This window comes from Amia ocellicauda, chromosome 6 (genome assembly GCF_036373705.1).
Source record: "Amia ocellicauda isolate fAmiCal2 chromosome 6, fAmiCal2.hap1, whole genome shotgun sequence".
Lineage (NCBI taxonomy): Eukaryota > Metazoa > Chordata > Actinopteri > Amiiformes > Amiidae > Amia > Amia ocellicauda.
Genome location: NC_089855.1, coordinates 48630571 through 48657748, shown reverse-complemented (window position 1 = coordinate 48657748; position 27178 = coordinate 48630571). Strand labels below are relative to the sequence as shown.

General features: G+C 48.3%; 1 protein-coding gene across 3 annotated transcripts; it reads left to right on the top strand.

Moving 5' to 3' along the window:
- Positions 1 to 25790, top strand: slc25a38b (solute carrier family 25 member 38b). 3 transcript variants are annotated; one of them, XM_066707439.1, is made up of 10 exons: positions 1 to 246; positions 488 to 600; positions 19861 to 20014; positions 20151 to 20320; positions 22638 to 22759; positions 22994 to 23078; positions 23182 to 23361; positions 23443 to 23611; positions 24301 to 24467; positions 24712 to 25790. In XM_066707439.1, exons 4-10 carry the CDS (start codon positions 20249 to 20251, stop codon positions 24832 to 24834), a joined length of 918 nt encoding a protein of 305 aa, XP_066563536.1. In that variant the 5' UTR covers positions 1 to 246; positions 488 to 600; positions 19861 to 20014; positions 20151 to 20248; the 3' UTR covers positions 24835 to 25790. The 3 variants fall into 3 exon arrangements, with proteins under 3 accessions (XP_066563536.1, XP_066563537.1, XP_066563539.1); XM_066707440.1 differs by lacking the exon at positions 19861 to 20014; XM_066707442.1 differs by lacking the exons at positions 1 to 246; positions 19861 to 20014 and having other exon boundaries at positions 284 to 600.
- The last annotated feature ends 1388 nt before the right edge of the window (positions 25791 to 27178 follow it).

The window sequence follows — 27178 nt, the reverse complement described above, 5'->3', positions numbered from 1 at the left end:
GAGGAGACGGAGGAGACAGAGACGTTATCGCAGCGGCGCACTGCAGGCGACACAGCCGCTCACACTGATAAGAGGCCCAGGACACGCAGGACACACAGCCGGACGGAGGTCGTCAGGGAAGACAGGCGTCTTTTCGAAACAAACCCCTATAAAAGAATAGTTATTATAATAAGAAAAGTCCGTATAAAGTATAGTGGCGGCCGGACGGGTGAACCTCCTACCAGCTGCGTCATCACCGCGACACAGGTAAGCGCAGCACGGGCCGCTACGTCATCGCTGTGAGACGCCATCTGGCAGGAAGTCATGTGCGCGTTTTGCGCTATAGATCATTATAATTAGTAATATCAGTGGTATTTAATAATAATATTAATAATAATAATAATGTGTGTAGTTGTGTCTAACTGCGTGCCCCGATTGTCGCACTGATTTGCTGCAGGATAATTCTTCTCGTTACCGAATCTGTTTATTATTGTTGTTGTGTTGGTAGGCAGTTGACTCGGAGCCGCAGGTCAGCCGGGCAGGACACTCGCTGGTGACCCGTGATCGGGTCAGACTGGCGCTGCGCTCCGGCCCATAGGCACCGGGACGCCTGTGACACGGGTGAGGTCCGACACTACAGGGACAGACTGTGTGTGTGTGTGTGTTAATGTGGAGCTGTGTGTGTATGTGTGTTGATGTGGAGCAGTGTGTGTGTGTGTGTGTGTGTGTGTGTGTTAATGTGGAGCTGTGTGTGCATGTGTGTGTTGATGTGGAGCTGTGTGTGTGTTGATGTGGAGCAGTGTGTGTGTTGATGTGGAGCAGTGTGTGTGTTGATGTGGAGCAGTGTGTGTGTGTGTTGATGTGGAGCTGTGTGTGCATGTGTGTGTTGATGTGGAGCAGTGTGTGTGTTGATGTGGAGCTGTGTGTGCATGTGTGTGTTGATGTGGAGCAGTGTGTGTGTGTGTTAATGTGGAGCTGTGTGTGTTAATGTGGAGCTGTGTGTGCATGTGTGTGTTGATGTGGAGCTGTGTGTGTGTTGATGTGGAGCTGTGTGTGTGTTGATGTGGAGCTGTGTGTGTGTTGATGTGGAGCTGTGTGTGCATGTGTGTGTTGATGTGGAGCAGTATGTGTGTGTTGATGTGGAGCAGTGTGTATGTGTGTTAATGTGGAGCAGTGTGTGTGTGTGTGTATGTGTTGATGTGGAGCTGTGTGTGTGTGTTAATGTGGAGCTGTGTGTGCATGTGTGTGTTGATGTGGAGCAGTGTGTATGTGTGTTAATGTGGAGCAGTGTGTGTGTGTGTGTGTTGATGTGGAGCTGTGTGTGCATGTGTGTGTTGATGTGGAGCAGTGTGTGTGTGTTGATGTGGAGCAGTGTGTGTGTGTTGATGTGGAGCAGTGTGTGTGTGTTGATGTGGAGCAGTGTGTGTGTGTTGATGTGGAGCAGTGTGTGTGTGTGTGTGTGTGTTGATGTGGAGCAGTGTGTGTGTTGATGTGGAGCTGTGTGTGTGTTGATGTGGAGCTGTGTGTGTGTTGATGTGGAGCTGTGTGTGTGTTGATGTGGAGCAGTATGTGTGTGTTGATGTGGAGCAGTATGTGTGTGTTGATGTGGAGCTGTGTGTGTGTGTGTGTGTGTTAATGTGGAGCAGTGTGTGTGTGTGTGTGTGTTGATGTGGAGCTGTGTGTGTGTGTTAATGTGGAGCTGTGTGTGCATGTGTGTGTTGATGTGGAGCTGTGTGTGCATGTGTGTTGATGTGGAGCAGTGTGTGTGTGTTGATGTGGAGCAGTGTGTGTGTGTTGATGTGGAGCAGTGTGTGTGTGTTGATGTGGAGCAGTGTGTGTGTGTTGATGTGGAGCTGTGTGTGTGTGTTAATGTGGAGCTGTGTGTGTGTGTTAATGTGGAGCAGTGTGTGTCTGTGTGTGTGTGTTGATGTGGAGCAGTGTGTGTGTGTGTGTGTGTGTGTGTGTGTTGATGTGGAGCAGTGTGTGTGTTGATGTGGAGCTGTGTGTGTGTTGATGTGGAGCAGTGTGTGCGTGTGTGTGTTGATGTGGAGCAGTGTGTGTGTGTGTTGATGTGGAGCAGTGTGAGTGTGTGTGTTAATGTGGAGCAGGGTGTGTGAGTGTGTGTGTGTTAATGTGGAGCAGTGTGTGTGTGTTAATGTGGAGCTGTGTGTGTTAATGTGGAGCTGTGTGTGTGTGTTAATGTGGAGCAGTGTGTGTGTTAATGTGGAGCAGGGTGTGTGTGTGTTAATGTGGAGCAGTGTGTGAGTGTGTGTGTGTTGATGTGGAGCAGTGTGTGTGTGTTAATGTGGAGCAGTGTGTGTGTGTGTTAATGTGGAGCAGTGTGTGTGTGTGTTAATGTGGAGCTGTGTGTGTTAATGTGGAGCTGTGTGTGTGTGTTAATGTGGAGCTGTGTGTGTGTGTTAATGTGGAGCAGTGTGTGTGTGTTAATGTGGAGCAGTGTGTGTGTGTGTTAATGTGGAGCAGTGTGTGTGTGTGTGTGTGTTGATGTGGAGCAGTGTGTGTTGATGTGGAGCAGTGTGTGTGTGTGTTAATGTGGAGCTGTGTGTGTGTTGATGTGGAGCAGTGTGTGTGTGTGTGTGTTGATGTGGAGCAGTGTGTGTGTGTGTTGATGTGGAGCAGTGTATGTGTGTGTTGATGTGGAGCAGTGTGTGTGTGTGTTGATGTGGAGCTGTGTGTGTGTGTTAATGTGGAGCAGTGTGAGTGTGTGTGTTGATGTGGAGCAGTGTGTGTGTGTGTTGATGTGGAGCAGTGTGTGTGTGTGTTGATGTGGAGCAGTGTGTGTGTGTGTTGATGTGGAGCAGTGTGTGTTGATGTGGAGCAGTGTGTGTTGATGTGGAGCAGTGTGTGTTGATGTGGAGCAGTGTGTGTGTGTGTGTGTTGATGTGGAGCAGTGTGTGTGTGTGTTGATGTGGAGCAGTGTGTGTGTGTGTTGATGTGGAGCAGTGTGTGTTAATGTGGAGCTGTGTGTGTTAATGTGGAGCTGTGTGTGCATGTGTGTGTTGATGTGGAGCAGGGTGTGTGTGTGTTGATGTGGAGCAGTGTGTGTGTGTGTTGATGTGGAGCAGTGTGTGTGTGTGTTGATGTGGAGCAGTGTGAGTGTGTGTGTTAATGTGGAGCAGGGTGTGTGAGTGTGTGTGTGTTAATGTGGAGCAGTGTGTGTGTGTTAATGTGGAGCAGTGTGTGTGTGTTAATGTGGAGCTGTGTGTGTGTGTTAATGTGGAGCAGTGTGTGTGTTAATGTGGAGCAGTGTGTGTGTGTGTTGATGTGGAGCAGTGTGTGTGTGTTGATGTGGAGCTGTGTGTGTGTGTTAATGTGGAGCAGTGTGTGTGAGTGTGTGTGTGTTAATGTGGAGCAGTGTGTGTGTTGATGTGGAGCAGTGTGTGAGTGTGTGTGTTGATGTGGAGCAGTGTGTGTGTGTGTTGATGTGGAGCAGTGTATGTGTGTGTTGATGTGGAGCTGTGTGTGTGTGTTAATGTGGAGCAGTGTGTGTGTTGATGTGGAGCAGTGTGTGTGTGTTAATGTGGAGCAGTGTGTGTTAATGTGGAGCAGTGTGTGTTGATGTGGAGCAGTGTGTGTGTGTGTGTTGATGTGGAGCTGTGTGTGTGTGTTGATGTGGAGCTGTGTGTGTGTGTGTGTTGATGTGGAGCAGTGTGTGTGTTGATGTGGAGCAGTGTGTGTGTGTTAATGTGGAGCTGTGTGTGTTAATGTGGAGCAGTGTGTGTGTGTTAATGTGGAGCTGTGTGTGTTAATGTGGAGCAGTGTGTGTGTGTGTTAATGTGGAGCTGTGTGTGTGTGTTAATGTGGAGCTGTGTGTGTGTGTTAATGTGGAGCTGTGTGTGTGTGTTAATGTGGAGCAGTGTGTGTGTTAATGTGGAGCAGGGTGTGTGAGTGTGTGTGTTAATGTGGAGCAGTGTGTGTGTGTGTGTGTGTTAATGTGGAGCAGTGTGTGTGTGTGTGTGTTGATGTGGAGCAGTGTGTGTGTGTGTTAATGTGGAGCAGTGTGTGTGTTAATGTGGAGCAGGGTGTGTGAGTGTGTGTGTTAATGTGGAGCAGTGTGTGTGTGTGTGTGTGTTGATGTGGAGCAGTGTGTGTGTGTTGATGTGGAGCAGTGTGTGTGTGTTGATGTGGAGCAGTGTGTGTGTGTGTTGATGTGGAGCAGTGTGTGTGTGTGTTAATGTGGAGCAGTGTGTGTGTGTGTTGATGTGGAGCAGTGTGTGTGTGTTGATGTGGAGCAGTGTGTGTGTGTTGATGTGGAGCAGTGTGTGTGTGTGTTGATGTGGAGCAGTGTGTGTGTTGATGTGGAGCAGTGTGTGTGTTGATGTGGAGCTGTGTGTGTGTGTTTTGATGTGGAGCTGTGTGTGTGTGTGTTGATGTGGAGCAGTGTGAGTGTGTGTGTTGATGTGGAGCAGTGTGTGTTAATGTGGAGCAGTGTGTGTGTGTGTTAATGTGGAGCAGTGTGTGTGAGTGTGTGTGTGTGTTGATGTGGAGCAGTGTGTGTTAATGTGGAGCAGTGTGTGTGTGTGTTAATGTGGAGCAGTGTGTGTGTGTGTGTTAATGTAGAGCAGTGTGTTAATGTGGAGCAGTGTGTGTTAATGTGGAGCAGTGTGTGTGTGTGTTGATGTGGAGCAGTGTGTGTGTGTTTTGATGTGGAGCTGTGTGTGTGTGTGTTAATGTGGAGCAGTGTGAGTGTGTGTGTTGATGTGGAGCAGTGTGTGTGTGTTAATGTGGAGCAGTGTGTGTGTGTGTGTTAATGTGGAGCAGTGTGTGTGAGTGTGTGTGTGTGTTGATGTGGAGCAGTGTGTGTTAATGTGGAGCAGTGTGTGTTAATGTGGAGCAGTGTGTGTGTGTGTTAATGTGGAGCAGTGTGTGTGTGTGTTAATGTAGAGCAGTGTGTGTTAATGTGGAGCAGTGTGTGTTAATGTGGAGCAGTGTGTGTGTGTTAATGTGGAGCAGTGTGTGTGTGTGTTTTGATGTGGAGCTGTGTGTGTGTGTGTTGATGTGGAGCTGTGTGTGTGTGTTAATGTGGAGCAGTGTGAGTGTGTGTGTTGATGTGGAGCAGTGTGTGTTAATGTGGAGCAGTGTGTGTGTGTGTGTTAATGTGGAGCAGTGTGTGTGAGTGTGTGTGTGTGTTGATGTGGAGCAGTGTGTGTGTGTGTTAATGTAGAGCAGTGTGTGTTAATGTGGAGCAGTGTGTGTTAATGTGGAGCAGTGTGTGTGTGTGTGTTGATGTGGAGCAGTGTGTGTGTGTGTTGATGTGGAGCTGTGTGTGTGTGTTGATGTGGAGCTGTGTGTGTGTGTTGATGTGGAGCAGTGTGTGTTAATGTGGAGCAGTGAGTGTGTGTGTGTTAATGTGGAGCAGTGTGTGAGTATGTGTGTGTTGATGTGGAGCTGTGTGTGTGTGTGTTAATGTGGAGCAGTGTGTGTGTGTGTGTGTTAATGTGGAGCAGTGTGTGTTAATGTGGAGCAGTGTGTGTTAATGTGGAGCAGTGTGTGTGTGTGTGTTAATGTGGAGCAGAGTGTGTTAATGTGGAGCTGTGTGTGTGTGTGTTAATGTGGAGCAGAGTGTGAGTGTGTGTGTGTTAATGTGGAGCAGTGTGAGTGTGTGTGTTAATGTGGAGCAGGGTGTGAGTGTGTGTGTGTTAATGTGGAGCATTGTGTGTGTGTTAATGTGGAGCAGTGTGTGTGTGTTAATGTGGAGCTGTGTGTGTTAATGTGGAGCTGTGTGTGTGTGTTAATGTGGAGCAGTGTGTGTGTTAATGTGGAGCAGGGTGTGTGAGTGTGTGTGTGTTAATGTGGAGCAGTGTGTGAGTGTGTGTGTTAATGTGGAGCAGTGTGTGTGTGTGTTAATGTGGAGCAGTGTGTGTGTGTGTTAATGTGGAGCAGTGTGTGTTAATGTGGAGCAGTGTGTGTGTGTGTGTTAATGTGGAGCAGTGTGTGAGTGTGTGTGTGTTGATGTGGAGCTGTGTGTGTGTGTGTTAATGTGGAGCAGTGTGTGTGTGTGTGTGTGTTAATGTGGAGCAGTGTGTGTTAATGTGGAGCAGTGTGTGTGTGTGTGTTAATGTGGAGCAGAGTGTGTTAATGTGGAGCAGTGTGTGTGTGTGTGTTAATGTGGAGCAGAGTGTGAGTGTGTGTGTGTTAATGTGGAGCAGTGTGAGTGTGTGTGTTAATGTGGAGCAGGGTGTGAGTGTGTGTGTGTTAATGTGGAGCATTGTGTGTGTGTTAATGTGGAGCATTGTGTGTGTGTGTTAATGTGGAGCTGTGTGTGTTAATGTGGAGCTGTGTGTGTGTGTTAATGTGGAGCAGTGTGTGTGTTAATGTGGAGCAGGGTGTGTGAGTGTGTGTGTGTTAATGTGGAGCAGTGTGTGAGTGTGTGTGTTAATGTGGAGCAGTGTGTGTGTGTGTTAATGTGGAGCAGTGTGTGTGTGTGTTAATGTGGAGCAGTGTGTGTGTTGATGTGGAGCAGTGTGTGTGTGTGTTAATGTGGAGCAGTGTGTGAGTGTGTGTGTTGATGTGGAGCAGTGTGTGTGTGTGTGTTGATGTGGAGCAGTGTATGTGTGTGTTGATGTGGAGCAGAGTGTGTGTGTGTTGATGTGGAGCTGTGTGTGTGTGTTAATGTAGAGCAGTGTGAGTGTGTGTGTTGATGTGGAGCTGTGTGTGTGTGTTGATGTGGAGCTGTGTGTGTGTGTGTTGATGTGGAGCAGTGTGTGTGTGTGTTGATGTGGAGCAGTGTGTGTGTGTGTGTTGATGTGGAGCAGAGTGTGTGTGTGTTGATGTGGAGCAGAGTGTGTGTGTGTTGATGTGGAGCTGTGTGTGTGTGTTAATGTAGAGCAGTGTGAGTGTGTGTGTTGATGTGGAGCAGTGTGTGTGTGTTAATGTGGAGCAGTGTGTGTGTGTTAATGTGGAGCAGTGTGTGTGTTAATGTGGAGCAGTGTGTGTGTGTGTTGATGTGGAGCTGTGTGTGTGTGTTGATGTGGAGCTGTGTGTGTGTGTGTTAATGTGGAGCAGTGTGTGTGTGTGTTGATGTGGAGCAGTGTGTGTGTGTTGATGTGGAGCAGTGTGTGTGTGTGTTGATGTGGAGCAGTGTGTGTGTGTGTTGATGTGGAGCTGTGTGTGTGTGTTGATGTGGAGCAGTGTGTGTGTGTGTTGATGTGGAGCAGTGTGTGTGTGTGTGTTGATGTGGAGCTGTGTGTGTGTTGATGTGGAGCTGTGTGTGTGTTAATGTGGAGCAGTGTGTGTGTGTGTTAATGTGGAGCAGTGTGTGTGTGTGTTAATGTGGAGCAGTGTGTGTGTGTTGATGTGGAGCAGTGTGTGTTGATGTGGAGCTGTGTGTGTGTGTGTTAATGTGGAGCAGTGTGTGTGTGTTAATGTGGAGCAGTGTGTGTGTGTTAATGTGGAGCTGTGTGTGTGTGTTAATGTGGAGCAGTGTGTGTGTGTGTGTGTGTGTGTGTTGATGTGGAGCAGTGTGTGTGTGTGTTAATGTGGAGCAGTGTGTGAGTGTGTGTGTGTGTTGATGTGGAGCAGTGTGTGTGTGTTGATGTGGAGCAGTGTGTGTGTGTGTTAATGTGGAGCAGTGTGTGTGTGTGTTAATGTGGAGCTGTGAGTGTGTGTGTTGATGTGGAGCTGTGAGTGTGTGTGTTGATGTGGAGCAGTGTGTGAGTGTGTGTGTTGATGTGGAGCTGTGAGTGTGTGTGTTGATGTGGAGCTGTGTGTGTGTGTGTTAATGTGGAGCAGTGTGTGTGTGTTGATGTGGAGCAGTGTGTGTGTGTGTTAATGTGGAGCAGTGTGTGTGTGTTGATGTGGAGCAGTGTGTGTGTGTGTTGATGTGGAGCAGTGTGTGTGTGTGTTGATGTGGAGCAGTGTGTGTTAATGTGGAGCAGTGTGTGTTAATGTGGAGCAGTGTGTGTGTGTGTTGATGTGGAGCAGTGTGTGTGTGTTGATGTGGAGCAGTGTGTGTGTGTGTTGATGTGGAGCAGTGTGTGTGTGTGTGTTGATGTGGATAAGTGTGTGTGTGTGTGTTAATGTGGAGCAGTGTGTGTGTGTGTTGATGTGGAGCAGTGTGTGTTAATGTGGAGCAGTGTGTGTGTGTGTTAATGTGGAGCAGTGTGTGTGTGTGTTAATGTGGAGCAGTGTGTGTTAATGTGGAGCAGTGTGTGTTGATGTGGAGCAGTGTGAGTGTGTGTGTTGATGTGGAGCAGTGTGTGTGTGTTGATGTGGAGCAGTGTGTGTGTGTTGATGTGGAGCAGTGTGTGTGTGTGTGTTAATGTGGAGCAGTGTGTGTGTGTGTTAATGTGGAGCAGTGTGTGTGAGTGTGTGTGTGTGTTGATGTGGAGCAGTGTGTGTTGATGTGGAGCAGTGTGTGTTAATGTGGAGCAGTGTGTGTTAATGTGGAGCAGTGTGTGTGTGTGTTAATGTGGAGCAGTGTGTGTGTGTGTTAATGTAGAGCAGTGTGTGTTAATGTGGAGCAGTGTGTGTTAATGTGGAGCAGTGTGTGTGTGTTGATGTGGAGCAGTGTGTGTTGATGTGGAGCAGTGTGTGTGTGTTGATGTGGAGCTGTGTGTGTGTGTTGATGTGGAGCTGTGTGTGTGTGTTAATGTGGAGCAGTGTGTGTTAATGTGGAGCAGTGAGTGTGTGTGTGTTAATGTGGAGCAGTGTGTGAGTATGTGTGTGTTGATGTGGAGCTGTGTGTGTGTGTGTTAATGTGGAGCAGTGTGTGTGTGTGTGTGTTAATGTGGAGCAGTGTGTGTTAATGTGGAGCAGTGTGTGTTAATGTGGAGCAGAGTGTGTTAATGTGGAGCTGTGTGTGTGTGTGTGTTAATGTGGAGCAGGGTGTGAGTGTGTGTGTGTTAATGTGGAGCATTGTGTGTGTGTTAATGTGGAGCTGTGTGTGTGTGTTAATGTGGAGCTGTGTGTGTGTGTTAATGTGGAGCTGTGTGTGTGTGTTAATGTGGAGCAGTGTGTGTGTTAATGTGGAGCAGGGTGTGTGAGTGTGTGTGTTAATGTGGAGCAGTGTGTGAGTGTGTGTTAATGTGGAGCAGTGTGTGTGTGTTAATGTGGAGCTGTGTGTGTTAATGTGGAGCAGTGTGTGTGTTAATGTGGAGCAGTGTGTGTGTTAATGTGGAGCAGTGTGTGTGTGTGTTAATGTGGAGCAGTGTGTGTGTGTGTTAATGTGGAGCAGTGTGTGTGTGTTAATGTGGAGCAGTGTGTGTGTGTGTTAATGTGGAGCAGTGTGTGTGTGTGTTAATGTGGAGCAGTGTGTGTGTTGATGTGGAGCAGTGTGTGTGTTGATGTGGAGCAGTGTGTGTGTGTGTTAATGTGGAGCAGTGTGTGAGTGTGTGTGTTGATGTGGAGCAGTGTGTGTGTGTGTGTTGATGTGGAGCAGTGTATGTGTGTGTTGATGTGGAGCAGAGTGTGTGTGTGTTGATGTGGAGCTGTGTGTGTGTGTGTTGATGTGGAGCAGTGTGTGTGTGTTAATGTGGAGCAGTGTGTGTGTGTTAATGTGGAGCAGTGTGTGTGTGTTAATGTGGAGCAGTGTGTGTGTGTTGATGTGGAGCAGTGTGTGTGTGTTAATGTGGAGCTGTGTGTGTGTGTGTTAATGTGGAGCTGTGTGTGTGTTAATGTGGAGCAGTGTGTGTGTGTTAATGTGGAGCAGTGTGTGTGTGTTAATGTGGAGCTGTGTGTGTTAATGTGGAGCTGTGTGTGTTAATGTTGAGCAGTGTGTGTGTGTGTGTGTGTGTGTGTGTGTTGATGTGGAGCAGTGTGTGTGTGTGTTAATGTGGAGCAGTGTGTGTGTGTGTGTGTGTGTGTTGATGTGGAGCAGTGTGTGTGTGTTGATGTGGAGCAGTGTGAGTGTGTGTGTTAATGTGGAGCAGGGTGTGTGAGTGTGTGTGTGTTAATGTGGAGCAGTGTGTGTGTGTTGATGTGGAGCAGTGTGTGTGTGTGTTAATGTGGAGCTGTGTGTGTTAATGTGGAGCTGTGTGTGTGTGTGTTAATGTGGAGCAGTGTGTGTGTGTTGATGTGGAGCAGTGTGTGTGTGTGTTGATGTGGAGCAGTGTGTGTGTGTGTTGATGTGGAGCAGTGTGTGTGTGTGTTGATGTGGAGCAGTGTGTGTGTGTGTTGATGTGGAGCAGGGTGTGTGAGTGTGTGTGTTAATGTGGAGCAGGGTGTGTGAGTGTGTGTGTGTTGATGTGGAGCAGTGTGAGTGTGTGTGTTAATGTGGAGCAGGGTGTGTGAGTGTGTGTGTGTTAATGTGGAGCAGTGTGTGAGTGTGTGTGTGTTGATGTGGAGCAGTGTGTGTGTGTGTTAATGTGGAGCTGTGTGTGTTAATGTGGAGCAGTGTGTGTGTGTGTTAATGTGGAGCAGTGTGTGAGTGTGTGTGTTGATGTGGAGCAGTGTATGTGTGTGTTAATGTGGAGCAGTGTGTGTGTGTGTGTTGATGTGGAGCAGTGTGTGTGTGTTGATGTGGAGCTGTGTGTGTGTGTTAATGTGGAGCAGTGTGTGAGTGTGTGTGTGTTAATGTGGAGCAGTGTGTGTTAATGTGGAGCAGTGTGTGTGTGTGTTAATGTGGAGCAGTGTGTGTGAGTGTGTGTGTGTGTTGATGTGGAGCAGTGTGTGTTGATGTGGAGCAGTGTGTGTTGATGTGGAGCAGTGTGTGTTAATGTGGAGCAGTGTGTGTGTGTGTTAATGTGGAGCAGTGTGTGTGTTTGTTAATGTGGAGCAGTGTGTGTTGATGTGGAGCAGTGTGTGTGTGTGTTGATGTGGAGCAGTGTGTGTGTGTTTTGATGTGGAGCTGTGTGTGTGTGTGTTGATGTGGAGCTGTGTGTGTGTGTTAATGTGGAGCAGTGTGAGTGTGTGTGTTGATGTGGAGCAGTGTGTGTGTGTTAATGTGGAGCAGTGTGTGAGTGTGTGTGTGTTAATGTGGAGCAGTGTGTGTTAATGTGGAGCAGTGTGTGTTAATGTGGAGCAGTGTGTGTGTGTGTTAATGTGGAGCAGTGTGTGTGAGTGTGTGTGTGTGTTGATGTGGAGCAGTGTGTGTTAATGTAGAGCAGTGTGTGTTAATGTGGAGCAGTGTGTGTTGATGTGGAGCAGTGTGTGTGTGTGTTGATGTGGAGCAGTGTGTGTTGATGTGGAGCAGTGTGTGTTGATGTGGAGCAGTGTGTGTTGATGTGGAGCAGTGTGTGTTGATGTGGAGCTGTGTGTGTGTTGATGTGGAGCTGTGTGTGTGTGTTAATGTGGAGCAGTGTGTGTTAATGTGGAGCAGTGAGTGTGTGTGTGTTAATGTGGAGCAGTGTGTGAGTATGTGTGTGTTGATGTGGAGCTGTGTGTGTGTGTTAATGTGGAGCAGTGTGTGTTAATGTGGAGCAGTGAGTGTGTGTGTGTTAATGTGGAGCAGTGTGTGAGTATGTGTGTGTTGATGTGGAGCTGTGTGTTTGTGTGTTAATGTGGAGCAGTGTGTGTGTGTGTGTGTTAATGTGGAGCAGTGTGTGTTAATGTGGAGCAGTGTGTGTGTGTGTTAATGTGGAGCAGAGTGTGTTAATGTGGAGCTGTGTGTGTGTGTGTGTTAATGTGGAGCAGAGTGTGAGTGTGTGTGTGTTAATGTGGAGCAGTGTGAGTGTGTGTGTTAATGTGGAGCAGGGTGTGAGTGTGTGTGTGTTAATGTGGAGCATTGTGTGTGTGTTAATGTGGAGCAGTGTGTGTGTGTTAATGTGGAGCTGTGTGTGTTAATGTGGAGCTGTGTGTGTGTGTTAATGTGGAGCAGTGTGTGTGTTAATGTGGAGCAGGGTGTGTGAGTGTGTGTGGGTTAATGTGGAGCAGTGTGTGAGTGTGTGTGTTAATGTGGAGCAGTGTGTGTGTGTGTTAATGTGGAGCTGTGTGTGTTGATGTGGAGCAGTGTGTGTGTGTTGATGTGGAGCAGTGTATGTGTGTGTTGATGTGGAGCAGTGTGTGTGTGTGTTGATGTGGAGCAGTGTGTGTGTGTGTGTTGATGTGGAGCAGTGTGTGTGTGTGTGTTGATGTGGAGCAGTGTGTGTGTGTGTGTTGATGTGGAGCAGTGTGTGTGTGTGTGTTGATGTGGAGCTGTGTGTGTGTGTGTTAATGTGGAGCAGTGTGTGTGTGTGTTGATGTGGAGCAGTGTGTGTGTGTTAATGTGGAGCTGTGTGTGTTAATGTGGAGCTGTGTGTGTGTGTTAATGTGGAGCACGGTGTGTGTTAATGTGGAGCAGTGTGTGTGTGTGTGTGTGTGTGTGTGTTGATGTGGAGCAGTGTGTGTGTGTGTTAATGTGGAGCAGTGTGTGTGTGTGTTGATGTGGAGCAGTGTGTGTGTGTGTGTTAATGTGGAGCAGTGTGTGTGTGTGTGTGTGTGTGTGTTGATGTGGAGCAGTGTGTGTGTGTTGATGTGGAGCAGTGTGTGTGTGTGTGTTAATGTGGAGCTGTGTGTGTGTGTGTTAATGTGGAGCAGTGTGTGTGTGTTGATGTGGAGCAGTGTGTGTGTGTGTTGATGTGGAGCAGTGTGTGTGTGTGTTGATGTGGAGCAGTGTGTGTGTGTGTTGATGTGGAGCAGTGTGTGTGTGTGTTGATGTGGAGCAGTGTGAGTGTGTGTGTTAATGTGGAGCAGGGTGTGTGAGTGTGTGTGTGTTAATGTGGAGCAGTGTGTGTGTGTTAATGTGGAGCAGTGTGTGTTTGTTAATGTGGAGCTGTGTGTGTTAATGTGGAGCTGTGTGTGTGTGTTAATGTGGAGCAGTGTGTGTGTTAATGTGGAGCAGGGTGTGTGTGTGTGTGTGTGTTGATGTGGAGCAGTGTGTGTGTGTGTTAATGTGGAGCAGTGTGTGTTAATGTGGAGCAGTGTGTGAGTGTGTGTGTTGATGTGGAGCAGTGTGTGTGTGTGTTGATGTGGAGCAGTGTATGTGTGTGTTAATGTGGAGCAGTGTGTGTGTGTGTGTTGATGTGGAGCAGTGTGTGTGTGTGTGTTGATGTGGAGCAGTGTGTGTGTGTTGATGTGGAGCAGTGTGTGTTGATGTGTGTTGATGTGGAGCAGTGTGTGTGTGTGTTGATGTGGAGCAGTGTGTGTGTGTGTGTTGATGTGGAGCAGTGTGTGTGTGTGTGTTGATGTGGAGCTGTGTGTGTGTGTGTGTTGATGTGGAGCTGTGTGTGTGTGTTGATGTGGAGCAGTGTGTGTGTGTGTTGATGTGGAGCAGTGTGTGTGTGTGTTGATGTGGAGCAGTGTGTGTGTGTTAATGTGGAGCAGTGTGTGTGTGTGTTAATGTGGAGCAGTGTGTGTGTGTGTTAATGTGGAGCAGTGTGTGTGTGTTAATGTGGAGCTGTGTGTGTTAATGTGGAGCAGTGTGTGTGTTAATGTGGAGCAGGGTGTGTGAGTGTGTGTGTTGATGTGGAGCAGTGTGTGTGTGTGTGTGTTAATGTGGAGCAGTGTGTGTGTGTTAATGTGGAGCAGTGTGTGTGTGTTAATGTGGAGCAGTGTGTGTGTGTGTTGATGTGGAGCAGTGTGTGTGTGTTGATGTGGAGCAGTGTGTGTATGTGTGTGTGTTGATGTGGAGCAGTGTGTGTGTGTTGATGTGGAGCAGTGTGTGTGTGTGTTAATGTGGAGCAGTGTGTGTGTGTGTTGATGTGGAGCTGTGTGTGTGTGTTTTGATGTGGAGCTGTGTGTGTGTGTGTTGATGTGGAGCTGTGTGTGTGTTAATGTGGAGCAGTGTGTGAGTGTGTGTGTGTTAATGTTGAGCAGTGTGTGTTAATGTGGAGCAGTGTGTGTGAGTGTGTGTGTGTGTTGATGTGGAGCAGTGTGTGTTGATGTGGAGCAGTGTGTGTTAATGTGGAGCAGTGTGTGTTAATGTGGAGCAGTGTGTGTTAATGTGGAGCAGTGTGTGTGTGTGTTAATGTAGAGCAGTGTGTGTTAATGTGGAGCAGTGTGTGTGTGTGTTGATGTGGAGCAGTGTGTGTGTGTTGATGTGGAGCAGTGTGTGTTGATGTGGAGCTGTGTGTGTGTGTTAATGTGGAGCAGTGTGTGTTAATGTGGAGCAGTGAGTGTGTGTGTGTTAATGTGGAGCAGTGTGTGTTAATGTGGAGCAGTGTGTGTGTGTGTGTTAATGTGGAGCAGAGTGTGTTAATGTGGAGCTGTGTGTGTGTGTGTGTTAATGTGGAGCAGAGTGTGAGTGTGTGTGTGTTAATGTGGAGCAGTGTGAGTGTGTGTGTTAATGTGGAGCAGGGTGTGAGTGTGTGTGTGTTAATGTGGAGCAGTGTGTGTGTGTTAATGTGGAGCTGTGTGTGTTAATGTGGAGCTGTGTGTGTGTGTTAATGTGGAGCAGGGTGTGTGAGTGTGTGTGTGTTAATGTGGAGCAGTGTGTGAGTGTGTGTGTTAATGTGGAGCTGTGTGTGTGTGTGTGTTAATGTGGAGCTGTGTGTGTTAATGTGGAGCAGTGTGTGTGTGTTAATGTGGAGCAGTGTGTGTGTGTGTTAATGTGGAGCAGTGTGTGTGTGTGTTAATGTGGAGCAGTGTGTGTTGATGTGGAGCAGTGTGTGTGTGTGTTGATGTGGAGCAGTGTATGTGTGTGTTGATGTGGAGCAGAGTGTTTGTGTGTTGATGTGGAGCTGTGTGTGTGTGTTGATGTGGAGCAGTGTGTGTGTGTTAATGTGGAGCAGTGTGTGTGTGTTAATGTGGAGCAGTGTGTGTTGATGTGGAGCAGTGTGTGTGTGTGTTGATGTGGAGCAGTGTGTGTGTGTGTTGATGTGGAGCAGTGTGTGTGTGTGTTGATGTGGAGCAGTGTGTGTGTGTGTTGATGTGGAGCAGTGTGTGTGTGTGTGTGTTGATGTGGAGCTGTGTGTGTGTTAATGTGGAGCAGTGTGTGTGTGTTGATGTGGAGCAGTGTGTGTGTGTGTTAATGTGGATCAGTGTGTGTGTGTGTTAATGTGGAGCAGTGTGTGTGTGTTAATGTGGAGCTGTGTGTGTTAATGTGGAGCTGTGTGTGTGTGTTGATGTGGAGCAGTGTGTGTGTGTTAATGTGGAGCAGTGTGTGTGTGTTAATGTGGAGCAGTGTGTGTGTGTGTGTGTGTTAATGTGGAGCAGTGTGTGTGTTAATGTGGAGCAGTGTGTGTGTGTTAATGTGGAGCTGTGTGTGTTAATGTGGAGCTGTGTGTGTGTGTTAATGTGGAGCAGTGTGTGTGTGTGTGTGTGTTGATGTGGAGCAGTGTGTGTGTGTGTGTGTGTGTGTGTGTTGATGTGGAGCAGTGTGTGTGTGTGTTAATGTGGAGCAGTGTGTGAGTGTGTGTGTGTGTTGATGTGGAGCAGTGTGTGTGTGTGTGTTAATGTGGAGCAGTGTGTGAGTGTGTGTGTTGATGTGGAGCTGTGTGTGTGTTGTTGTGGAGCTGTGTGTGTGTTGATGTGGAGCAGTGTGTGTGTGTGTTGATGTGGAGCTGTGTGTGTGTGTGTTAATGTGGAGCAGTGTGAGTGTGTGTGTTGATGTGGAGCAGTGTGAGTGTGTGTGTTGATGTGGAGCAGTGTGTGAGTGTGTGTGTGTTATTGTGGAGCAGTGTGTGTTAATGTGGAGCAGTGTGTGTGTGTGTGTTGATGTGGAGCAGTGTGTGTTGATGTGGAGCAGTGTGTGTTGATGTGGAGCAGTGTGTGTGTGTGTTGATGTGGAGCAGTGTGTGTGTGTGTTGATGTGGAGCAGTGTGTGTGTGTTGATGTGGAGCAGTGTGTGTTGATGTGGAGCTGTGTGTGTGTGTTAATGTGGAGCAGTGTGTGTTAATGTGGAGCAGTGTGTGTGTGTGTGTTAATGTGGAGCAGAGTGTGTTAATGTGGAGCTGTGTGTGTGTGTGTGTTAATGTGGAGCAGAGTGTGAGTGTGTGTGTGTTAATGTGGAGCAGTGTGAGTGTGTGTGTTAATGTGGAGCAGGGTGTGAGTGTGTGTGTGTTAATGTGGAGCAGTGTGTGTGTGTTAATGTGGAGCAGTGTGTGTGTGTTAATGTGGAGCAGTGTGTGTGTGTTAATGTGGAGCAGTGTGTGTGTGTTAATGTGGAGCTGTGTGTGTTAATGTGGAGCAGGGTGTGAGTGTGTGTGTGTTAATGTGGAGCAGTGTGTGTGTGTTAATGTGGAGCTGTGTGTGTGTGTTAATGTGGAGCAGTGTGTGTGTGTTAATGTGGAGCTGTGTGTGTTAATGTGGAGCTGTGTGTGTGTGTTAATGTGGAGCAGTGTGTGTGTTAATGTGGAGCAGGGTGTGTGAGTGTGTGTGTGTTAATGTGGAGCAGTGTGTGAGTGTGTGTTAATGTGGAGCTGTGTGTGTGTGTGTGTTAATGTGGAGCTGTGTGTGTTAATGTGGAGCAGTGTGTGTGTGTGTTAATGTGGAGCAGTGTGTGTGTGTGTTAATGTGGAGCAGTGTGTGTTGATGTGGAGCAGTGTGTGTGTTGATGTGGAGCAGTGTGTGTGTGTGTTGATGTGGAGCTGTGTGTGTGTGTGTGTGTTAATGTGGAGCAGTGTGTGAGTGTGTGTGTTGATGTGGAGCAGTGTGTGTGTGTGTTGATGTGGAGCAGTGTATGTGTGTGTTGATGTGGAGCAGAGTGTTTGTGTGTTGATGTGGAGCTGTGTGTGTGTGTTGATGTGGAGCAGTGTGTGTGTGTTAATGTGGAGCAGTGTGTGTGTGTTAATGTGGAGCAGTGTGTGTGTGTTAATGTGGAGCAGTGTGTGTTGATGTGGAGCAGTGTGTGTGTGTGTTGATGTGGAGCAGTGTGTGTGTGTGTGTGTTGATGTGGAGCTGTGTGTGTGTTAATGTGGAGCAGTGTGTGTGTGTTGATGTGGAGCAGTGTGTGTGTGTTGATGTGGAGCAGTGTGTGTGTGTGTTAATGTGGATCAGTGTGTGTGTGTGTTAATGTGGATCAGTGTGTGTGTGTGTTAATGTGGAGCAGTGTGTGTGTGTTAATGTGGAGCAGTGTGTGTGTGTTAATGTGGAGCTGTGTGTGTTAATGTGGAGCTGTGTGTGTGTGTTGATGTGGAGCAGTGTGTGTGTGTTGATGTGGAGCAGTGTGTGTGTGTTAATGTGGAGCAGTGTGTGTGTGTGTGTTAATGTGGAGCAGTGTGTGTGTGTTAATGTGGAGCTGTGTGTGTTAATGTGGAGCTGTGTGTGTGTGTTAATGTGGAGCTGTGTGTGTTAATGTGGAGCTGTGTGTGTGTGTTAATGTGGAGCAGTGTGTGTGTGTGTGTGTGTTGATGTGGAGCAGTGTGTGTGTGTGTGTGTGTGTGTGTGTTGATGTGGAGCAGTGTGTGTGTGTGTTAATGTGGAGCAGTGTGTGAGTGTGTGTGTGTGTTGATGTGGAGCAGTGTGTGTGTGTGTGTTAATGTGGAGCAGTGTGTGTGTGTGTGTGTGTTGATGTGGAGCAGTGTGTGTGTGTTGATGTGGAGCAGTGTGTGTGTGTTGATGTGGTGCAGTATGTGTGTGTTGATGTGGAGCAGTGTGTGTGTGTTAATGTGGAGCTGTGTGTGTGTGTGTTAATGTGGAGCTGTGTGTGTGTGTGTTAATGTGGAGCAGTGTGTGTGTGTGTGAGCGTTAATGTGGAGCAGTGTGTGTGTGTGAGCGTTAATGTGGAGCAGTGTGTGTTAATGTGGAGCAGTGTGTGTGTGTGTGAGCGTTAATGTGGAGCAGTGTGTGTTAATGTGAAGCAGTGTGTGTGTGTGTGAGCGTTAATGTGGAGCAGTGTGTGTTAATGTGGAGCAGTGAGTATGTGTGTGTTGATGTGGAGCTGTGTGTGTGTGTGTTGATGTGGAGCTGTGTGTGTGTGTGTTAATGTGGAGCAGTGTGTGTGTGTGTTAATGTGGAGCAGTGTGTGTTAATGTGGAGCAGTGTGTGTGTGTGTGTTAATGTGGAGCAGAGTGTGTTAATGTGGAGCTGTGTGTGTGTGTGTTGATGTGGATCAGTGTGTGAGTGTGTGTGTTAATGTGGAGCTGTGTGTGTGTGTGTGTGTTAATGTGGAGCAGTGTGTGTGTGTGTGAGCGTTAATGTGGAGCAGTGTGTGTGTGTGAGCGTTAATGTGGAGCAGTGTGTGTTAATGTGGAGCAGTGTGTGTGTGTGTGAGCGTTAATGTGGAGCAGTGTGTGTTAATGTGAAGCAGTGTGTGTGTGTGTGAGCGTTAATGTGGAGCAGTGTGTGTTAATGTGGAGCAGTGAGTATGTGTGTGTTGATGTGGAGCAGTGTGTGTTAATGTGGAGCAGTGTGTGTGTGTGTTAATGTGGAGCAGTGTGTGTGTGTTGATGTGGAGCAGTGTGTGTGTGTGTTAATGTGGAGCAGTGTGTGTTAATGTGGAGCAGTGTGTGAGTGTGTGTGTGTGTTAATGTGGAGCAGTGTGTGTGTGTGTGTTAATGTGGAGCAGTGTGTGTGTGTGTGTTGATGTGGAGCAGTGTGTGTTGATGTGGAGCTGTGTGTGTGTGTTGATGTGGAGCTGTGTGTGTGTGTTGATGTGGAGCTGTGTGTGTGTGTTAATGTGGAGCAGTGTGTGTTAATGTGGAGCAGTGAGTGTGTGTGTGTTAATGTGGAGCAGTGTGTGAGTGTGTGTGTTGATGTGGAGCTGTGTGTGTGTGTGTGTTAATGTGGAGCAGTGTGTGAGTATGTGTGTGTTGATGTGGAGCTGTGTGTGTGTGTGTTAATGTGGAGCAGTGTGTGTGTGTGTTAATGTGGAGCAGTGTGTGTTAATGTGGAGCAGTGTGTGTGTGTGTGTTAATGTGGAGCAGAGTGTGTTAATGTGGAGCTGTGTGTGTGTGTGTTAATGTGGATCAGTGTGTGAGTGTGTGTGTGTTAATGTGGAGCTGTGTGTGTGTGTGTGTGTTAATGTGGAGCAGTGTGTGTGTGTGTGAGCGTTAATGTGGAGCAGTGTGTGTTAATGTGGAGCAGTGTGTGTGTGTGTGAGCGTTAATGTGGAGCAGTGTGTGTTAATGTGAAGCAGTGTGTGTGTGTGAGCGTTAATGTGGAGCAGTGTGTGTTAATGTGGAGCAGTGAGTATGTGTGTGTTGATGTGGAGCTGTGTGTGTGTGTGTTGATGTGGAGCTGTGTGTGTGTGTGTGTTAATGTGGAGCAGTGTGTGTTAATGTGGAGCAGTGTGTGTGTGTGTGTTAATGTGGAGCAGAGTGTGTTAATGTGGAGCTGTGTGTGTGTGTGTTGATGTGGATCAGTGTGTGAGTGTGTGTGTTAATGTGGAGCTGTGTGTGTGTGTGTGTGTTAATGTGGAGCAGTGTGTGTGTGTGTGAGCGTTAATGTGGAGCAGTGTGTGTGTGTGAGCGTTAATGTGGAGCAGTGTGTGTGTGTGTGAGCGTTAATGTGGAGCAGTGTGTGTTAATGTGAAGCAGTGTGTGTGTGTGAGCGTTAATGTGGAGCAGTGTGTGTTAATGTGGAGCAGTGAGTATGTGTGTGTTGATGTGGAGCAGTGTGTGTTAATGTGGAGCAGTGTGTGTGTGTGTTAATGTGGAGCAGTGTGTGTGTGTGTTAATGTGGAGCAGTGTGTGTTAATGTGGAGCAGTGTGTGAGTGTGTGTGTGTGTGTGTGTTAATGTGGAGCAGTGTGTGTTAATGTGGAGCAGTGTGTGTGAGTGTATGTGTGTGTGTTAATGTGGAGCAGTGTGTTAATACACAATGTGCTGTGAGTTATACTGAGGTTGTATGAGTGTCGGGTGATGCAGATCATTGTGTCTGCATCTGTGTGTGTGCGTGCATGTCAGTTGCGGTGGGGACTCACCTGACCCCCAGCCCACTGTGCTTCAGGGTCAGGGATCAGGGCATCCATGGTTTTGAACTCTGGACATCTTAAGAAGTGAAAAGTGTATAATTGAATGTGGTGATGATGGCTGAGATTCTTGCTCCGGCTCTCATTGGAACACAGGCAGACGCCTCCCCAGCTGCGGCGCTGAAGCTCAGAGTCCACAATCCTTGCATCATTAACGCCGACACTCGACACAGGGGCCGTGTTAACCCCCGCACTGCCACAGCACTGCGAGCTACAGAAACGGAGAACGCGAGTGCGTCTGTCTTTATCGGTATGTCTGTGTGTGTTTGTGTGTGTGTCTGAGACTCTTTCTATAAAGACAAGCCCATTGCTCAGGACCAGGGCGATGGGAATCAGAGTCTGTCTCTGTTTCTGAACATGCTGTCTCTCTATCCCTCTCTGATCAGGATCTGCACGCAGCCAAACCACAGGACACACACATCACACAGAGGAGAGTGAGCGGGAGGAAGAAGATAAACTGAGGAAGAGAGAAGTAAAGAGTTGGATGATCCAGCAGCCCAGTCCTGCGGTCCAGGACTCCCAACTGTCCCTTCTGCACAACATGGAGCTATTGCTGGTCAGTCTGCCCGTCTGTCTCTGTGTCTGTCTGCTCGTCAGTCTGTCCCTCCCTCCATGTCTCCATAAATTTGTCTGTCCGTCTGTTCATCTGCCTGCCTTGTCTGTGTGTCAGTGTGTCCTTAGAGTGCTGAGGGTTTAAAACTTTAGGGTAACACAGAAAATGAACTGAAGGCAGAGCCAAGTCCACCTTAATCAGCTCCATTTGTCCAGCCCACCTTAAATGTTGCCTGGGCTGAGGGGTGTGCCTGGAGGCAGGAAGGGGGTGGTGCCAGACGAGCCCCTTGTCACACCCACCGCTCTATTGGTGGGCTCAGGTCACAGGCGGGCTATGATTGGCTGTTGCCAGGGCACCCACTGCGGGGGAGGGGTGTCTTGCAGACAACAGAGAAGGAGTGGAGAGAGGATCTGCTTCAGACACCTTTGGAAAGGGAGGGAGGGGGAGTTTGCAATGTGTTCATACCCTCCTAGTGCATTGCTATCGTGTGTGTGTGTGTGTGTGTTGTGTGCCGTACACCGTGTGTTTGCCCAGCCTCCCTCAGACTGAAGGATCCTAAACAGTCCCTCAGTCCAATGTCTCAGTCAGTTAACTGGGTAGTCAGCTGTATTGTAGCTTCAGTAATTATTACCGATGCACACTAATGTGCACACACACACACAGTGATGCACAGTGAGTGCCTTGGTTGTGAGTCACAGCACTGGCAGGCTGAAAAGATGAGTGCTGACAGAGAGGGGGGTAGGGGGCTGGCGGCTGCCCATGTCTGTATTGTCTAGAAAAATGGTTCTGGATGTGACACAGAGTCAGATTGACAGACAGAGGTGAAAATAGAACAGACTGATGAGAGAGAGAGAGACTGGGGTTCAAACAACACATGCAGAGAGAGAGAGACAGATCGGTGTTCTCATGGAGCCACACCTATACATGGGGACATACAGACAAAACGAATGAGACGGAGAGAGAGAGAAAAAGAGAGACAAGGTTTAACACAGACAGGAGCAAAGACGCAGGTTCACACAGAGAGGCGAGAGAGAGGCACAGAGCAGGCTTATTACAGCGGAGGGAGGGAGGGAGGGAGACCAAGCGGGCACAGGGAGAGGGAGGCATGGAAGCTGCTGGATTAAGCCTCTCTGTATAGGGAGAGAAAAAGGGGGGATAATAGAGAGAGGGGAGCTGTGAGTAATCTAGCAAAAGGGAGAAAGGGGTGGAAATAACAGGGGAAAGAGAGAGAGAGAAGCAGGCAGTCGGGTAGTGTGACAGTCAGGGATGGAGGCTGGGGAGTAATACAGACAGAATAACAGAGAGCGAAAGAGAGAGAGCGATGCAAGCCAGCCAGGAGTCTGCTGACCAGCACAAGAAACGCACAAGACTGGAGAAGGTAGGAGAGAGAGATGAAGAGAGAGAGGTGGAGAGACCCTGGGACCTCAGAGAGAGAGAGAGAGAGAGCTGGAGACTGTGCTCTATAATAGAATCGTGGGTGTCTGTATTGTAATTGTGTTGTGTGTGCGCCTGTCTTTTTGTGTCCGTGTGTGTGTGCATGTTTGTCTTCTCCCCCCTCCAGTGTCTGTCTGTCTCTAATTATAGCCTGTGTGTGTAAACTGCAATGTTTAAAGTGCCAGTCAGTCTGTAGTGTGTGCTGTATTAACCCCTGCATCTCCTTCCCTGCAAACTCTCTCTCTGTGGAGGGCTTGCTATGGAGATGTACAGTTATATATCAGATATAGTAATAACTAATAATTATGTATATTATGTGTGTTTTATATAAGGGTATGTATTGTGTATGTGTGTATAGTGAGTATTGTGTACGTACAGTTAATAAGTGTAAAGTGTGTATAGTGTAATGCGTTTGTGTGTGTGTATAGTGAATTTTGTTTCTGTATATTGTGTGTGTACAGTGAGTATTGTTTGTGTGTAGTGAGTATCATATGTGTGTATAGTGTATTGTGTGTACAGTGAGTATCGTTTGTGAATATAGTGTATTGTGGATTTGTGTACAGTGAGTATCATGTGTACAGTGAGTTGTTTGTGAATATAATGTATTTTGGATGTGTATCTGTGTACAGTGACTTGCGTGTGTGTGTATATATGTATTGTGTGAACAGCGAGTATTCTATATGTGTGTGTGTATAGTGTATTGTGTGTACAGTGACTATTGCGTGTGTGTATATGTGTATTGTGTGTACAGCGAGTATTCTATGTGTGTGTGTATAATGTATTGTGTGTACAGTTAGTATAGTATATGTATTGTGTGTGTGTACAGAGAGTATTGTATATGTGTGTATAGTGCATTGTGACTGTACAGTGTGTACTTGCCCCCCAGGCCCACCCTGCATTGAAGGCGTTCATGTGCGGCTCTCTGAGCGGGACCTGCTCCACCCTGCTGTTCCAGCCCCTGGACCTGGTCAAGACTCGCCTGCAGACCTACAGCTCCCTGCAGCAGGGGTGAGCGCTGTCAGCACGGCCCAGTCCCATGTAGCCCACCGTACGGCCCGGTCCCATATAGCCCACCGTACAGGCCAGTTTGATATACCCAACCATACAGCCCGGTCCGATGTAGTCCTACTGTACAGCCCAGTTTGATATAGCACACCATATACCTACACACACCGTACAGCCCATTATGTTACTGCATTGATTAATAACAATAACAGTAATGAACTCTGTGCCTCCGCACAGGTCCTCTCGCGTTGGCATGGTGGCCGTGTTCCTCAGTGTGGTCCGCACAGAGAAGCTGCTGGGGCTGTGGAAGGGCGTGTCTCCGGTAAACCCCTCACCCTCTTACTATCACGCCTTGTCTCAGTGTAGTATAATTGGACAGCCGTGTGTAGTAAGTGTGAATATTAAATCCTCTCTCCCCCCCCCAGTCTTGTGTGCGCTGTATCCCCGGCGTTGGGATCTACTTCAGCACCTTCTTCTCCCTGAAGCAGCACTTCTTCTCTGAGCGTGCTCCGTCCGCCCTGGAGGCGGTGCTGCTGGGGGCGGGGGCGCGGTCAGTCGCCGGGGTGTGCATGCTGCCCGTTACCGTGGTAAAGACGCGCTTTGAGGTGAGAGGCGGGGCCTAGGGCGTAAGAGCTGTGACTGTGCCGCTGTGTGTCAGTGTGTCATTGTCTCTCTCTCCGTTTCAGAGCGGGCGGTACGGCTATGTCAGTGTCCTGGGGGCCCTGCGCACCATGTACCTGTCCGAGGGACCACGTTCGCTGTTCTCTGGCCTGACCGCCACGCTGCTCCGAGACGCCCCCTTCTCAGGCATCTACGTCATGTTCTACAGTCAGGCCAAGAAGGCCCTGCCCCCAGGTACTGACCCCGGACCACTGAGTCCTGAGCCCAGCTCACTCCGTCTCTCAGTCAGAGGTCCAGTGGAGAGTTTCTATGTGTTGTTGTGTTACGGTTAATAAAGGCACAAGTTGTAAAGCCTGGCTACCCAACCCGAGCCCGTGGGACGTGAAAAGTGTTTGGGTTCGGGTCGGGGTGGGTCTGTGGATTATTAATGGATGCATTTCTTTTAATTTGGGGATTTTTTGCCTCCTTCCCTATGCCAACATGCAACCACAAAGTAATGTCCATTTTCCTTTGTGATCCCAGGCACAGCCAGTGCTAGAGGCAGACAGCCAACAAGCCCCGCCCCCAGACACAGCACGGCCTACTGAGCTTATTTATTATTTAAAGTGTTTTAAAAATGTCTGATGCAGTAGAACAGATATTGTGTGTTAAAGAATAAATGTTTGGTAACCGTTGGAGGAAAACAGCTGGGCATACTGTGCAGGCAACAGCTCTGACAGCACGACTCTCTTGTGCACGACATGTAAATGGCAGCTGTATTTCTTGATGACATGCACTAGGCTACGTGCAGAGCCGTAAGTGTTGCACTTGTTGGAGCAGCAGCGCTTGTTGTCCTTTGTGTCCCTGTGTCTTCGTGGTGTGGCTGTGTTTGCAGTTGCTGTAGGTTTCAAGTCCCTGGTCCTCACCCTGCCGTGTCTCTGCAGAGCTCACGAGCGCCCCCTGTGCTCCGCTGGCGAACTTTGGCTGCGGTGTGTTTGCAGGGGTGCTGGCTGCCGTGGCAACTCAGCCAGCCGACGTGGTGAAGACGCACATGCAGGTCCAGCCGGGTCAGCACCGCTGGACTGGGGCCGCCGCCACACACATCTACAGGGTGAGACGCCGACTCACTGACACGCGCACTGACTGATTCACACGTTGATTTGCTGACACACTCGCTGATTCAGTGACGCACTGACGCACTCACTGATGCACGCTGATTTACTGACACACCCACACTGACTCACTGACACTGTACACTTGCAGATTGTTCTTGTAGTAGGTGTATACTAAACTGTTTCCTTTCCCCTCTCTCCATTTTCCTCCTTCCCACTCCGGTCCCTCCCTCCCTCCCTCAGACTCAGGGTGTGCAGGGTTTTTTCCGTGGTGCAGTTCCTCGTGCCCTGAGGAGGACGCTGATGGCCGCCATGGCCTGGACAGTCTATGAGCAGCTGATGGCCAAGATGGGCCTGAAGTCCTGAGAGGGACGGAGGGAGGGGTGGAGGGAGGGAGGAACGACAGGGGCCAGGGGGAAGTGCAGAAGGAAGACTGGACTGTGTGCTGCGATCAGAGCAGGAGGGAGGGGAGGTGCTGAGAGAATGAGACGAGACCAGGACTAGACTGGACTGGACCTGACAGCAGGATTGGTCACTCCAGACTTTACTCAACCGGACTGGACTGGATTAGTCCTAAACTGAGATGATAACCAGCCCGAGAGAGCAGTCTGGACAGTCTGTCCAGGTCTTACTAGACTGGACTGGACAAGAGTCTGCACCCGGCCAGGTTTTACTGGGCTGTAGCAAACTGATCTCCCTGAGTCATGAGTCTGTCCTCCTCATGCTCTCATAATTATTATTATTATTATTATTATTATTATAATTATGATTATTATGATGATGATGATGTCCATTGTTTTGCTTCACTGGCTGTGACGTCCCTGTCAGTCTCCCTCTGACCCTTGACACTGTGTCTCTGATGGCAGTCTGCCACTCCAGACCGGACTGCACTGCACTGCACTGGACTGTGTAAGAGTGGGTCACTCCGGGGTGTACTGGGCTGGACTGGACAGCAATATTGGTTGCTTCAGGCTTTAGTGGACAATCCTGGACTAGACACAAGTGTGTTCCTCGAACATGGGGTGGACTGGGCCGGGCTGGACTGTGGTGGATTCACTCCTTACCACACTGACTGACTGACTGACTGTGATTTGTGGGCTCAATAAATAGGTGAAGGATCTTTTATTGTAATTATTCTCAATATTGTTATTATCATTATTATTGTCACTGTTGTTTGTTGTTGATGCTGCCACCACTGTGCTGTGTGGGCCTCAGGCTGTGTGCAGGGGGCAGTGCTGTGTGTGTGTGTGTGTGTGTGTGTGTGTGTGTAGTCTCTCTCTGCACAGCTCCACACAACTCACAATAAATTCCTATTTTCTAGACGCCTGGCCTGCTGGATTTACTGTATGAGTGTGTGAGTGAATCATTGTAACAGTGTTTTGAATTGTGAGTCTCTGTCTCTGTGTGTGCACATTGTGTTTATCAGTATGTGTGCGTGCATGTGTTTAGTATATATAAGTGTGTTCATTATACATCAGTGGTCAGTGTGTGTGCTCGGTGTATGTACACTCACCTAAAGGATTATTAGGAACACCTGTTCAATTTCTCATTAATGCAATTATCTAACCAACCAATCACATGGCAGTTGCTTCAATGCATTTAGGGGTGTGGTCCTGGTCAAGACAATCTCCTGAACTCCAAACTGAATGTCTGAATGGGAAAGAAAGGTGATTTAAGCAATTTTGAGCGTGGCATGGTTGTTGGTGCCAGATGGGCCGGTCTGAGTATTTCACAATCTGCTCAGTTACTGGGATTTTCACGCACAACCATTTCTAGGGTTTACAAAGAATGGTGTGAAAAGGGAAAAACATCCAGTATGCGGCAGTCCTGTGGGCGAAAATGCCTTGTTGATGCTAGAGGTCAGAGGAGAATGGGCCGACTGATTCAAGCTGATAGAAGAGCAACTTTGACTGAAATAACCACTCGTTACAACCGAGGTATGCAGCAAAGCATTTGTGAAGCCACAACACGTACAACCTTGAGGCGGATGGGCTACAACAGCAGAAGACCCCACCGGGTACCACTCATCTCCACTACAAATAGGAAAAAGAGGCTACAATTTGCACAAGCTCACCAAAATTGGACAGTTGAAGACTGGAAAAATGTTGCCTGGTCTGATGAGTCTCGATTTCTGTTGAGACATTCAGATGGTAGAGTCAGAATTTGGCGTAAACAGAATGAGAACATGGATCCATCATGCCTTGTTACCACTGTGCAGGCTGGTGGTGGTGGTGTAATGGTGTGGGGGATGTTTTCTTGGCACACTTTAGGCCCCTTAGTGCCAATTGGGCATCGTTTAAATGCCACGGCCTACCTGAGCATTGTTTCTGACCATGTCCATCCCTTTATGACCACCATGTACCCATCCTCTGATGGCTACTTCCAGCAGGATAATGCACCATGTCACAAAGGTCGAATCATTTCAAATTGGTTTCTTGAACATGACAATGAGTTCACTGTACTAAACTGGCCCCCACAGTCACCAGATCTCAACCCAATAGAGCATCTTTGGGATGTGGTGGAACGGGAGCTTCGTGCCCTGGATGTGCATCCCACAAATCTCCATCAACTGCAAGATGCTATCCTATCAATATGGGCCAACATTTCTAAAGAATGCTTTCAGCACCTTGTTGAATCAATGCCACGTAGAATTAAGGCAGTTCTGAAGGCGAAAGGGGGTCAAACACAGTATTAGTATGGTGTTCCTAAT

Bases quoted from the DNA above. Each gene is read 5' to 3' on its own strand.
- slc25a38b (XM_066707440.1), top strand. From the start codon at position 20,249: ATGATCCAGCAGCCCAGTCCTGCGGTCCAGGACTCCCAACTGTCCCTT. The intron at 20,321-22,637 runs GTCAGTCTGCCC...CTTGCCCCCCAG, and splicing joins ACAACATGGAGCTATTGCTG to GCCCACCCTGCATTGAAGGC. The intron at 23,079-23,181 runs GTAAACCCCTCA...TCCCCCCCCCAG, and splicing joins TGTGGAAGGGCGTGTCTCCG to TCTTGTGTGCGCTGTATCCC.